This window comes from Micropterus dolomieu, linkage group LG21 (genome assembly GCF_021292245.1).
Source record: "Micropterus dolomieu isolate WLL.071019.BEF.003 ecotype Adirondacks linkage group LG21, ASM2129224v1, whole genome shotgun sequence".
Classification (NCBI taxonomy): domain Eukaryota; kingdom Metazoa; phylum Chordata; class Actinopteri; order Centrarchiformes; family Centrarchidae; genus Micropterus; species Micropterus dolomieu.
In genome coordinates this window covers 27,686,481-27,700,860 of record NC_060170.1, presented here as the reverse complement: position 1 = coordinate 27,700,860, position 14,380 = coordinate 27,686,481, and the positions used below count along the sequence as shown (strand labels likewise).

Below are 14,380 nucleotides of genomic sequence, written 5' to 3'. Positions count from 1 at the left end.
GAGGCAGCAGCTGCGTCAAAAGAAAGGTGTGTAGACTAATGAGATGGAAAAGAGAGGGTGTGATGTAGGGGCTCGTTGTGCAACCAGTGAACGCTACCCATGTGTGGGGAAGATCCTTTTGATGACAGCTCAATCACAAAACTCAACATGGTCAAACAGCAGGATCAATCTTGTAAAAAATATAAGATTTTTGTTTTATTTTTTTAAACAGGTTTCATAGTGACAGGGATCAAGATTTCCTTTGATTTGCTGGCTCTGTGCTGCTTTAGGTTGTATCAGGTACCAATTGTCCTGGCGTTATCTTAATTGAAGTTTTGAATTTACCCTTGAATCCAAACTGACTACTGATGTCTAAAGACATTGTTGCTGTTGGCTCAGGAAACTAGTTTCACCCATTGTGTCATCATTTGGGTGAGCCATCATGGAAAATAACAGAAACAGAAATTACTCACGGCCGTGTTATGTGACTCACCTTTATCTGATTATTACTTATGTAGCTGTCTCTAAACTTGTATTAAATTCCATTTCCAAAATACAACAACAGCATAATTTAGAAAACATTTCTTTGAATGTTAACTGAAGCTGAGCTCACTCAGTGCTCTCCCAAAGCTGCAATAAGGAGAACCAGGCTCTCACAGCCAGACTACATCTTCCAAGATCAGTTTTCACTGAGATTTATATCTGGAACCAACCACTTGAGAATCAATTCAGCTTTGTCAGATAGACTTGCCTCTCTTAACACTAGTTTCTCCGCTGTTCCTCTTGCTAGCAGTATTCCTTTGTTTGGCATATGCCATCATGATTTTTGGAGACCTTAACCCACACACATTTTCCGGTGTTTATGAATGATGAATCCCCAATTCAGGCAGAAAGTACAACTACACACAGCTACGCAAGAGTATCATTTATACTAATAGGTACTATGCAGCTTGCTACTGGAATAAACTGCAAAACAAATTGAAGACAATCTATCCTCTGAGGGACATTCAAGGTTTTCTTGCTAATAATATTTCTGATTGTTTTAATTAGTGTGCCTGTTTGATGACTGCTTTGTGTGACTTAATTGTCTTGTTATGATGCTGTATATATGCAATTTGTCTCAGGTCTATCTTGTAAAAGAGACAGCCATCTCAATGAGACTGAATAAATAAAGCTTAACTAACAAATATGTGCAATAAAAGTGAGTGTCAATTTTAGCGAGCAACAATTTTATAACTGAAATTTAAAGCTGCCGAACCAGTAGTGATGCGATTTACGTCAACCAGCAAAGACTGGTTTGCCAGACCTGAATGAGGGAGCAACTGTAACGACAGAATAGGTTTCAGCAACTAGGAGCATGCCAGAAAAAACCTCTGAAGGTCCAAAAAATGTTTCTGATGCTCAGATAATAAAGAAACTCTGTGTTCAGATAAGACGGGGTGTAGTTTTTGCAAGGAAAGGCGTCTTTCTCCAATTTTTTTCCTATAGGCAGTAAGCGTTTTGCGAGTGGGTAAGGCACCCTGGCACCTTGCGTTTTTGACGCTCGGAGCAGCTCGCGTTTATGCAATAGCGCTCCGTTTGCCACAAGCTGAAAAAACTCAGCAGAAAAGTGCCCGATGTTATTTGCATATTTTCCCCCCTGTCCAATTGGATTAATTGAGATGAGGGCCTCCTGTGGTGGTGACAATAAAGCTTAGGGTTGCTTGAAAATAACAATCATTAGGAAAATCTAGTGATGGCTGTTGTTGCATACCCAGAGTGATTTGATTTTAACCAACCTAGTTACCTTGATTTGAACAGAAACAGCAGGCCTGGAGGCAAATTAATGCAGTACTAAGTTGTTTTCATTACCACCGTTAACTGGTTTGTGTTAAGCCAGTGTTAGCTCACTTTTGACTTTGTCAAAGTGTCCCCGATTCATCCTAAAATAATCCTTGAACTGACCATCACCCAGGCAAAGCCCCGGGACCAGCTGGTGGGTACCTGAGACCCTCTTTCAGAGGATGTCTCCTCTTTCAGAGGGTCTCAGGTACCAACGCGATCACCGTTTTCCTTTGACCAGCATAATAATCGAGATCAGAATCTCACCCTCAGTCACAGCCAAAGCAAGTGCCTTGCAGCCGGTCTGTATAAAAAAAGATGATGTGAGAATTTACTTCACAGCAAAATCGCAGTTAGGCTAAGGACAAGAGGTTGCGCTGCTTTTTAAAAAAAACATTCAGGCATCAACAAAAGCCGGCACCGCACTCGGGTCTGATTGTCATAAAGTAAGCAATCTGTGGAGAGGACAAACATAGATAATCACTGATGTAGCTGTAAGAAAGAAAAAAGGGGACTAAGGGCAGATACGGATGTTGCCTTAGGGTATAAATATTTGGAGTGGGCTATGTAGCTTTTACATTGACTCAAAATAAATAATGGATTATTGTCTTGTAACTGGGAAAATTTCTCTTGATTTTGGAGGGTGTGTCGGGGACAAAATTATTACATCCAATTACAAAAACCTAATGGAAGAGTTAAGTATAAATATGGCAGTGTTTCAAATTGCCATCAATGTACCATGAAACATATATTTAAATGTTTGCTTTCAATGTTCTCTTTAGCTACGTTTTGGCAGAGCTGACCATGACAGCATTTGGTTCTCGATGACATCAAGAGAGTCCGTCCAAGCGTAACTGTATTAGGGTGGATTTTTACTTTAATGTACCAAAGGAAATATTTGCTTGGGTACAAAATGAAGAGTGCTTAATTTTATAGATTCAGAGTATGTCCACTTCTACAAAGAGCCAAAGGAAAGTGGTCACTCTCTTTGACTGTTCATGAGAACTGGCAAACACACGGAGTGAAGTGTGCTTCGGGGAGGGAGAGGGAAAATGTAGCAGGCAACCAGAGGGAGAGAATGAGAGAAGGAGGATGGTAGTCACTGTGAGAATCATTTCTAATGTTCCTTCACACAGCAATATTTCTGTAGTGGCTGTCACATTTAGAAACATTGGTAAGTTAGGTCTTGTGAACCCAGAACTAGTGTCTGACATGGTAGAAGCCCGGCCACAAGACAACAGAAGACAGAAAAAGTGTGTGTTATACCAGCTGAACAAATCTAAGCCTAGTGATGGCAGGCATGGGTAGTTCTGCTGAATATTGCCTTGGTATTTAATAGGGCTGACCCTGAATAGTCGAACATTTGATGCTTTGATGGGCGGAGCCTGATTTGACTGTCAATCTCACAGTCAAAGCTTCGCTGCAAAGCGAAGATCATGCCGTTTTGGTGATATGGGGGTGCTCAACGTCTGATTTTACATAAAACTACCAGTTTTCTCCCAATAAATTAACATACAGCCTATTACAATATACATTTCAACATATAATGCTGAAAAGAAAAATGTGAAAAGAAAGAAGCAAGGAAGTGCGTGAATAAATCCAAAATTGTAACCTAAAGCCTTAAGGAAGGGGGTCAATGCATATGTGATTCGACTAACAGTCGACTATAGGCAAGACAATTCCGATTCGACTATGTAAATCAGGCTGTCCCCGACTAAGGATTAAGTGCTAAATACTTTGGAAAATTTGATCAATATAATCTACAGTCATTATATTATTTGTCCATGTTACAACACTTGAATCCAAAGATTCACTTCACCAGTAAACCTTCACTCACACAAGAGATATGTAATATTCAGTCATAGCCCATTTTCATGACCAGATGCATTTAAATGTCTGTTACACATTTGTTGTCATTATCAGCAAGTTGGTCAACTTGCATTTACAGAGCTATCTGATCTTTGCTGTAATAGGCTACACGTCACTGCCATCGAGTAAGCACGTAGGCAAGAACAAAGACATGACAGTCTTCTCTATCCGGGACAAATTATGCACCGACTGGAAGAAACCAATGGCTTTTCACGAAAACTGCAAATGTGTATGCCATTATAGGGATAGTGCATCATTCAACCTTGAATATTCCATGGAGCACAGAGGGCCAGTTGAAGATGCTGGGAAGTGGAATTGTTCTGATGATGACCCCAAAGTCAAACCTCTCACGTCATAGAAGCAAGTGTGCAGGCCCTACTGGAATGCATCAGTCAGCAGCGCCCATAAAGGACTCTTTTCACTGGTCAAGCACCCCACTCGTGACCTTGTGTTTGGTGGTGCGTGCTGGTAGAAGTGTTGCTTGCCAGCTATTGATTGTCTGATGGAACTGAGTGACGCCATCTTCCTTACTTGATTACTGTCTTCCCTGACACTAAGAATGTGTATTATAAAAGGCGTTAATGTACATACACATCACAGACGTACTGAAAGAGTTTGTTATAATAAGTGTTAGTTCCTTCCCATTTCCTTTTGAACTGCATTTATAAATTCAATGAAGAAGCAAGCACTGAATTTATGCAAACCTCTTTATGAACTCCTAAACAGCAGCACTGTTGCGGACTGGTATCACAAATATTCCCATACATATAAAAATCAAGTATAGCCATAGCTGAATATTTTGTAAAATAACCATAAAGGTCCAACTTAACAAAAGTTTGTCAATGTTGAGCAACAGATTTGATCTATTCAGACTAACAGTCATTTAGTTTAGCCATCACCATATGTGAAACACACTACAGAAGGGGTGATAGATGAAGACTTTACAGATGACTACACATCTTGCTCAACCTGGTGGGCAACTGTTCTCAAGAAAATAAGAGAACTCTTGGCAGGGAAACATGAAACAAGGTGCTGCCAAGACAACACAAAGGCCTACTAAAGAAAAGAAACTGTAATACAATAGGTAGGCCTATGGTGGATTTTTGCCCCTATATTTTCCTTTGAAGAAAGCATGACCAAAATACTTAATGTTACACATTCAGACCATAGCTATTACTACAAAGAGCCTCCATGAGACACCAAAGATAAATAAAATCTCAGACACCCTTGAGTGAACATTTTCTCATAAGCAAAGTTTTTGGTGAGTTGTCTAATAGTCTGCTGAGAGAACCTGGGCTAGGTAAGGAACTAGTACTCAATGATGTGCGCCTGTAAAGCCAATTGATTATACATTGTATCATACATAGATATTATTTAAATAAACATAACTTATATGAGAGAAGCGTCAAGAATCAGAAATGAACAAAACATGTTCTGTTGTTTACTTTCTCAGGGAGGATGGAAGACCTTGTATTACAGAACTCACAGATTCAGCTAGATCATCCATGGGGACTATTTCATAAAACCAACTGTTCACACCACTTCTCTTCCTTCACTGAACGTAAATCCATAATAATCTGTGGCTCCATAGATAATTACAAATCATTACAAAGACTAACAACTTCCAAATCTTCAAAAAGGGACACAATTTGTTTTAAAAGTATATACACATCTTACAGTAATTATGACTAGGGATGGGTATGATACCTTTGATGGCTTGATACCTTTATGGTATCGACCGAAAAAGCCCAGTATCGAGTAGAATCGAAACGTCTCCAGTCAAACCAGTACTTCATTCAATACTTTTTGTAGCCAGATTGTGGCAAAAAATTACTATTTTTATGGTTTTGCTTGCAGCCAAACACGCAAACAATACACCAAAAGAAAGAGAAGAGCATGCCTTTTTTTTCTTATGTGCCCGCACCATAGACTGTATGAAAAATGCCCGCACTGCCGAGTCCATGCGTGATTTTAATAGCCGCTCACCTTCGGCTGCGGTCTCAGGCATGTTCGTCACTGTAGCAAGTTTGTCACCCCAAGCTTGGCTTTCTATTGGCTTCATCTTCTGGTGTCATTAAACACTTCTCTGTACATTTTTATTTGCTATTCACATCACGTATCACTGACTTTGGAACTGGTATCGTAAAATTTTAAACGATACCCAAACCTAATAATGACGTGGTGATATTATTTTCATTATTGATTAGTCTGCCAATTATTTTTCTTCTTCATGGAACAATGTCAGAAAATGGTGTAAACTGCCCATCACAACAATAAGTGAAGTCTTCAAATGGATTGCTTTGTCCCTAACCCAGACATATTCATTTTGCTATGATAGCAGAAAGCACCATATTCTCCAATTAGAGAAGCTGGAATCAAAAAATGTTTGGCATACTTGCTTGAAAAAGTACTTAAAAGAATAACTTGTCACCAAAATAGTTGATCAATTGACTAAATGTCTCTTCAATTATGGGGCAATACTACCAAATTATACAGATGCTTCAAATTCCAAAAACGCAACCCAAAGATAGGGTCTGCAGAACTATGCGCATAAAACCTGATATTAAACTGTGGTTAGCAGTCAGAGGCTTCTCTTGCTTCCAGTAAGTAATTTAAGATTTGTGGATTAGTAGCCCAAAGGTAAATGTTACTCAAAAAGCCCACCCAGCAACTCTCAAATTTGTGTTGCACTACTAAAACCACATTTGAACATATGGGTGCCCAAGATGCGTGAATACCAGCTGGAACCCACAGCTTTGTTAGTTACAGCAAGGTAAACATGTTTGGGGTAGCAACTCCCTGACCTAAGTTACCCACCTACTTTCTAGGAAATACTCGTAGTCACTACTCTACGTAGCATTCACATTTTTCATCTCTCTCACATATATTTAAATATATATATATACACATATGTATAGGGTTAGAGCGAGAGAGCGAGACACACACACGAGTACATAAAGTAACATAAATCCTCAGTGGTTCTGAAGTTCCTGTCAAAATGCCAAAGTTAACTAATAACGTTAAGAGTTGACCAGAATTACTGTCAAGTGATCAAATCCCTTTAAATGGCTTCAGTGTTGACCCTGTTGACCTAACAGTTAGCTACATTCAGTTTCAATGTTATGCTAAAGGCACAGCCTCAGTTTATTGAAAGAGTAAGTTATAAACAAGCACCTATAACTTCAGATAGTAACGTTAGTCAATTCCGTTTCTGTAGGTCACTTGCTAAAGCTTCAGCAACCAAACTACCGTTAACGTTACCTAGGTTAGATATTGTCCAAGTTAACAGTTAGCTAAATACTCAAGACACCCTTCGATCGATGTTAGCAGCTTTTATAGTAACGTTATTGTTTACAAGTCAGACGGTGCTATCCGCCGATGAACTATTAAAAGTCTGAGAGCTTTTAACGTTATTCGCGTGTTTATCTAGCTAGCGTTAACACCTGTTAAACTGTGATGTTACTGTTTGTGTAGCGCTAAGTTAGCAGGAAATAGCCGGAGCCCGGTCGACAAGCCAGCTGTCCTGTGCCATTATTAATGTATCGGTTAAAGTTATACTTTTAACTTAATAGGCTAAAGTAACCAAAGTACATACCAGCTCATTTTGAGTGTACTTTTATTCCGATTTCATTGGGTAGTTGTATTATCTTCCGAAGACTTCATCCCTTTCTACCAGTCAACAGTCGAGCATTAAACAGGAAGTCCGGGGCTAAGCTGCTCGTGTTTCCTCCAAGGAAGTTTTTATGACTAGCAAAGCGAGAAAAATATACATATAAACCTTCCCGATGTGTTAATATATTACTGCCTGACTAGTGGTTACATGTTTTATAAAATGTGTGTTGTAATGCAGGCATTATTCATCAAATTAAATGTCAGGTGTGGTTCGTATACGCAGTGGCGTGCATGTGTGCGCATCCACGTAGAGTAAACTGAAGGCAAGTGATATTTTTCTTTATTCAAGTACTTACATAGAAATAACAAAACAATTGCATTACAACAAACTGAAGTGCCAAGTAAACAGGGGAGCACATCTCCCCATCACAAGAATATAGTAAAATTCATTTCAATATTCAGCTCATCATAAAAGGACCTTAGTATAAGGTAATAAAAACATGAAATAGGCTAAAGACATCCACAACATTTTAAACAAGACCCCTTGTTTTCTTTAAAAAAAAAAAAAAAAAGCCAACAGAACAGTTATCCCAGTGTGTGTTTTCAATTGTCTGTCTTGAATTGTTGTTAGGTTTATCCCATTTCACCCAATGTGACTTTTATTTTCATGCATAATAAAGAAATGAGTACCACCCACAGCATCTGAGGGTAGCACTTTGGAACATTTCCGTGCACATGCAAACATGAGGATATACTGTAATGAAAAGGAAACACAACACAACAGAAAACAGTGAGTATCGACTCCATCTGAACACCACAGTGTCACTGCTGAAGACCACACAATCCCTGAAGCCAACCTGTAGTCCATAAGATGACGAGAGTAGCCTATAGTATCTACACATTATTGAAATCTCAAAAAAATTGTAACGAATGAGCCCAAGCCTATTGCCTGCCCAAGGCCAACTTCACGGAGGCTAAATTAAACAGTTAAACACAAATATTAGCACAAGGCTGCCTTCAACTGCAAGTGGACTGAGGTCACATTTATGATTTGTTTCTCCTGTGGAGTTCTCATCACATATTGTTTTTGATCAGCCAACCCTGCAACCCAGTTTGGCACAAAGATGGCTGCTGATGTTGGCCCAGATCCAACATGGAGCAGAGAACGAGGATCAGGCAAATTCCTATTTCAGAGCATTCAGCCGCCCACTTTTGGACAATAGAACATAAAAAACATAAAATAAATTATTCTTGGAGAAGCACTATTAAGAGGGGGTTGTTTCTGAGTTTGTTTAACAAGTAATTGACGTATATCTATAGCATTCACACATTACACAGAAGGATTATTGTTTAGCAGAACATGGTGCAGCCTGTATTGTTGTTAAACCACTAAACTATATTGAGGAGTGGGATGGAAGGGGATTATATATATTTTACAAAATCAATCTGTCCATTACAAAAGTGTCACAAAACAAATGTGACAAACACAGTGAGATGATATGACTGATGAAATATTGAGTTTGCAAAGTTGTAATTACATGGCTTCATTTAGATGTGGAAATAGTTTGGTGTAGTCTCCGCCTTACTCGGAATCATTCATCAACACAAAGCAACATAAACACAGTTTTCTCTTAGAGGAGGTCACATTCTATATATTATAATTAAAAACATCCATTCTCACCAGCAAAGTGTCAAATCAAGAGCACACAAGAGCATATTTTTTGGTCAAATAAATTCAAAATGATTCCATCCATAATGATCAGTGTCTAACATCAAATTATTCTAGATAAACATTAAAGAGAAACATTTTGTATTTCCTATCACTTCATGTACTATATATATTCTTTTGTGCTAACTTCAGGAGGCTGTCTGCTACACGATGTTTACATTAGAGGCCATTCATTGAAAGATTTAACCTGGCTACTCCCAATTTAATGTCTGAATCTTAGTTACTATCAAGCTAATTATCTAAAATCAGAAATAAGGAATGCTGTGAAATGTAATGTGTAAAAAGTAACATTTTCAGTTAAGTTGTGATTTTCATTTCAGTTGCATTCTATTCGGATAGCCTCAGAAAAGTTTCATTTGTCAATGCCCATCCATGCAATAAAATATTTTTAGGATACAAAACTATTGATTTACAGTTAGATGTCGCAGGGTGTATGAACTTTTAAACTATCTGAAAAAGTGCAAGGAGGTCTGTTCATTTAACCATGTAGATGAGTTCAGAAAAGACTCTCTGAGGCCAAATTAATTGGAAAATAAGTGGACACTTGCCAGGAAGCTCAGCAGTGAAAACTGATTGTTACAGGAAAGGGAAAGCATGGCCTTGGAAGCCCATTTCTGCATGCACAGTGTTCTCATTGGCACTGCTTTTTTGAACCTTTCTTTTGGTCTTGGCATTTGTCAGTTGAACTCTGATTGCTGTGTCTACTGACCATCGCAATATTTCTTTTCTCAGCTTATAACAATGTAACACTACTTCTCTGCCACCCATCCAGCCCACACTCCCTAACAGTCAGAGAGCACAGCCAATGACCAAAAATATTGTCAAAGTAGATAATAATGTTTTTTTTAAAAGAAGGAGGCATTTGAGCATTAAACTTACAGGATAAAATCAGAAACTATTTTAGCACACGGGCATGGTTCTTATTTCTCACATAATATATAGAATACAATTGATTGATTTCTTTGCTAAAACAGTACCAATATTTTTGACTTTGGCTTTTATACGAGCCATCACAGAAGAAAATACCTGCAGTAATATTTATTCCAGATTTGTCAGTTGTCGCCATTTTTATTTGTTATTTCTTTACCAAAAATGTAATAAATTCACTGTAAATGATGAAAATGTCATATTAGTATCTCAGTTATGACTTTTTTTCTTTTGTGCCACAGGGCCATAATGCATAATGTCCTGCATTACAGAGATAAGTTTAAAAACAAAACATTTCTAAGAAAATGCAATTACACTGGCGTCAGTACGTTTTTCAAATGTGGTCACTGTTGTGCATTTGTCAGTGTTGTTATCATACACTTTTAAGATCCCATAGAAGCTAATGGAATAGATGAGCCTACACAAAATGTTTCATTGAATGACAAAAGAGGTATTTCCTTCTGTCAGGACAAAGATCAATAAGGAACCACACGTGAAAAATACTGGCATTGCCCTGTAATATATTTCATTTAAGAAAGGATCCAATCATTTAGTCTCCTATCTTTCTGAGAAAAACATTGTTTTCTATAAAATGAGGAAGATGTGTTAATTGAGATAGCTGATTGCGACTATAATGGAGATACACAAAATGTAAAAAAATCTTGTTGTTTATTCAGAGAACACATTAGTGCTTCCTTAAACCAGTTACCATTTTAAAGCGTACAGATGGTGCAAATGCTATTAGTCTTTTTTCTTTTATGGAAGATAATACACCATATTTGGCACTATTGTTGTGCTCCAAAATGTTTTGCAATGATCTATCACAACAAAATATTCTGTATTATAACTACATTACTAAAAGCTTTAAGACACATTCCGCACAAGCATTCAGTCAATTGTTTATGCAGACATTTGTATTTACATAGTGTGCATGAAGGCATGCACATACTGTATATGCACAATTTAATACTAAGTAATGGTGCATTTGAGTACAAAAGTGAAACTACTGTAGCTACCTGCATACTGTACAAAAACAACAACTCCTTAGTTTACAACTCAGTCTCAGTCTCTCTGTATTAGAAAAGATGTAAACATGGATTTGAACATTTTAATTTTTCTCTTACCATACGGTGCTCATCTTTTGGTGACATAAACCAAATAGTTAAGCCTTTTTACGCTGTGAATCCTTATTTATCTTTGCTTTTATATACTGCTGGTTTGCAACCCAGTGTCATTTATTTAAGTAGTTCAGTCTGTCTAACTGTGCTCTTAGTTAATTTGATTTATGGGTTGGTGGCATATGTCATGAATGTATTGCATATAATTGCAGAACTCAAGAAAACTGAAAAAAATGAACAGTATTGGTGAGCTTTTCAAAAAAAGCAACACCAATTATATCTGGTAACACCACATAAAGCCACCATATAAACAAGGCAACAAAAACACAGTGTCTTCTCAGTGACTACAAATAAATAAGTATTGGCAAAGGCAGTGATTTGATGCAGGCGTGTTTGTTTTATAAGTACAGGTAACAGGACAAGACATCGGTTTGCTTTGTGTAACCCATTCAGTCGTTTTCTAGATTTAACCAAACTGTGCAGGTAAATCTAAATCTGAGATACGGTGTTTGAATCTGATAACTCTACATGTGTGCTAAGCTGATATCACTGTTATGTTTGGTAAATGTCAGGCACAATAATAAGAACAAGGTTGGCTGTATCACCACAATACATTTGGCACATTCTTTTGAGAAAACAACATTCAAATAAAAAATAAAAACACAACACTTTAACAAAAACAACAAAAAGACAGTCAAGTGCCACTAATAAGGTATCCATGACAGAACACAAACATAACCAATTGCACTTTTAAACACCCTAATAAAATTAATGCATACATCCCAGACAACTCACTCTTTAACTAAACTCCGTTGTAATTTTTGTCTGTTTTGACCCTTATGATGGATTCTGGCTTCCATCCAATTAAGAAATTCTCAGTGAAATTTACAAAAGTGTATCCACCCCAAAACCTATAGATACACAGTGGCCTTTTGGACAGAATGTACCAAGGTGCCCTTCTTTGTGTTGGCACTGTGTTACAGTAGCTGAGGCTCTGAGTTACTTGAAAGAGAAGGGCGTAGCAGCCTCTTCCCTCTTACTTAAACTAAAGGCATCCATCTCAAAATAGAAGGATGTGAAAAGAGCAGGGGGTGTAAAAGAGAGGAAAAGAGTCACCTATTTATCTCATTGCGGACGTGATCCCTTCTTCCTAAGTCTCTTTATGGGGCATGGTGAGGGTCCAGTCCAAGTGCACGTAGTGACGGTCATGACGATCCCACTGTTGGCCCCCCACAGGAGCTGGGTGGCGAGCTGTGGCTCCCAGCTGCCCCACTGCTCTTGTCAGCTGGCTTCTTGTCCTTCTGTTTCAGGTGAACCTTTGCATGTCTCTTTCGCTCGTCACTTCTGGCAAATTTGCGTCCACAGAACTCACAGGAGAAGGGTTTCTCGCCTGTGTGTGTGCGGATGTGTGTGGTCAGGTGGTCACTCCGGCTGAAGGAGCGCATGCATATTCGGCACTGGAAGGGTTTGTGACCTGTGTGGATGCGAAGGTGCCTCGTGAGCTCGTCTGAGCGCGAGAAGCGTCTGTCACAGTTCTCTGCTGGACAGGCGTGCGGCCGTTCGTGGACAGGGGTTTTGCTGGGACGGTTTGGGTACTTCCGTGGTCGGATGGGTTTGAGGGTGAGTGTCTGTGGCGGTGGGTGGTGCTGAGGAGGGTGCTGCTGCCCGCCGATGAAACCAGGGTGAATCTGCTGCTTGTCTTTGAATGCTCTGATGGTCTCCAGGGGTGTGATGGGTGGAGGGTTGACTCGGATGGGGTCCATGGTCTGGAAGGGCTTGTGCTCCATCACACCAACCTCCCCCTGATGATGGAAAAGGTTGTAGTCAGGGATCATGGAGAAAAGGCTGCCATCCATGGAGCCTTTGGATGTGGAGTGATAGTCATTGCCAGGGTAGCCTAGAGCCGTGCTGGTGGCAGGGCTGTGGTGGAAGGAGACCTGGTCCTGGTACAGGTCACTGCAGGTGGAATAGGCAGGCAGTGGCGGACCATAAACCTGCTCCATATCTGAAGTCTGTCCGCCCATGCTGGCTGCGGAGGATGATGTCTGCGTTGTTACCGTGCCGGGTGATGGAGAAACGCCCAGGATCCCAGCGCTGACAAGACTGATGATATTGTTATCAGAGCACCAGCCAGAGCCACCAATGCCACCTGATGGAGGAGTGTCAAAGGCAAACTTCCCCAGATAAGTGACAGTCTGCCCGCTGCGGTTGGACTGGAAGCTGGATCCATACTGAATCTCTCCGCTTGCTTTCTCGCTTCCCATGCCCAGATCCATGATATTATCTAGATAAAAGCAAATTAAAAACCAGATATCATGAACAAATCATCCACATGGTTGCACAAACATGAATGTGAAATGCAATCAGTTGGGAGGAAAATCCTGTAAAAGTGATAAGGTAGCACAAGTTGTGAAAAAAGTCTAGAATATTCACTTTGTCAAGCTATATGAATTTGAAGTGACAGTCCTTGGTGTGTCCGAAATTATACAGTTCATAAAGAAATGTGAGCGCTGTCAGACCTGTAAGTTAAGTGTGTGACTGCTGCATGTGAGACAGTGGTGTCTCTCTCTCTCTCTCTCAGATCCCACAAGCTCTCATAAATCAAGACCTAAACACCCCCTTTGATCCAGTCATTGTGTCCCTCAGGACGACAGCCAAACTGAATGGCAAGATCTGATTTCTTTACAGCAGGGAGGATTATAAAGGCAGACGCCACATCTATCACGCTCAAGGACTCAGAAGACATTTGCAGCAGAAAACATCTGCACATAATGGGGGTAAAATTTGTTTTGTGTTTCCTATCCATTCCCTGCATTAGTGAGCTTTACAATATTTTTTACAAATGTTCATGATATTTTTATTGTCCCACACCACACTGAATGCACACACACATTAAACTTATTCCAAAGATGCCATACAAACTATCAAATCCAGATGTGCTTAATGGGGATACACTTATGTTTTGATCATGCTCTGAAGGCTTAATGTAAGACATTTATAAATAATTATTTGTTAAACAGAAGTTAAAATGGATTTCTCTTTTCATTTGCAGAAAATTATGCACAGGGGTGCTTATATACTCACTCCCTCAGTAATTACAACCTGCTGAAATTTGGCTAAAGGCAAATCATAATGAAACAAACAAAAGCAAAATTATGTATAATACACAATACCATTCAATTATGCTACATGGGAACTATGACACTTGTGGCTATTTTTTTTTTATTTTTGGGAGGTATGACATTTAGAAAAGAAAAGAGAAAAGAGAGTTGATGTAAATGCATTTTACTCTTAATCTTTGGTCTTTTGGAAGTGATTTGAGCAG

The 14,380-nt window shown here is 39.1% G+C and overlaps 2 protein-coding genes across 3 annotated transcripts in view; both read right to left on the bottom strand.

Annotated features, from left to right (window-relative positions):
- The window catches only part of bin3 (bridging integrator 3), a 33,073-nt gene extending 25,551 nt beyond the window's left edge, over nt 1–7,522 (bottom strand). The window contains exon 1 of the mRNA XM_046033758.1: nt 7,265–7,522. Coding sequence (XP_045889714.1) covers nt 7,265–7,272 — 8 coding nt within the window. The 5' untranslated portion in view covers nt 7,273–7,522. The remainder of the gene's footprint in view (nt 1–7,264) is intronic.
- A 3,211-nt stretch (nt 7,523–10,733) lies between these two features.
- The window catches only part of egr3 (early growth response 3), a 6,897-nt gene continuing 3,250 nt past the window's right edge, over nt 10,734–14,380 (bottom strand). The window contains exon 3 of one of the 2 annotated variants that reach the window (XM_046035344.1): nt 10,734–13,204. In XM_046035344.1, coding sequence (XP_045891300.1) covers nt 12,261–13,204 — 944 coding nt within the window. In that variant the 3' untranslated portion in view covers nt 10,734–12,260. Of the gene's footprint in view, nt 13,340–14,380 lie in introns of both variants that reach the window. The other variant, XM_046035345.1, reaches the window with a different exon arrangement.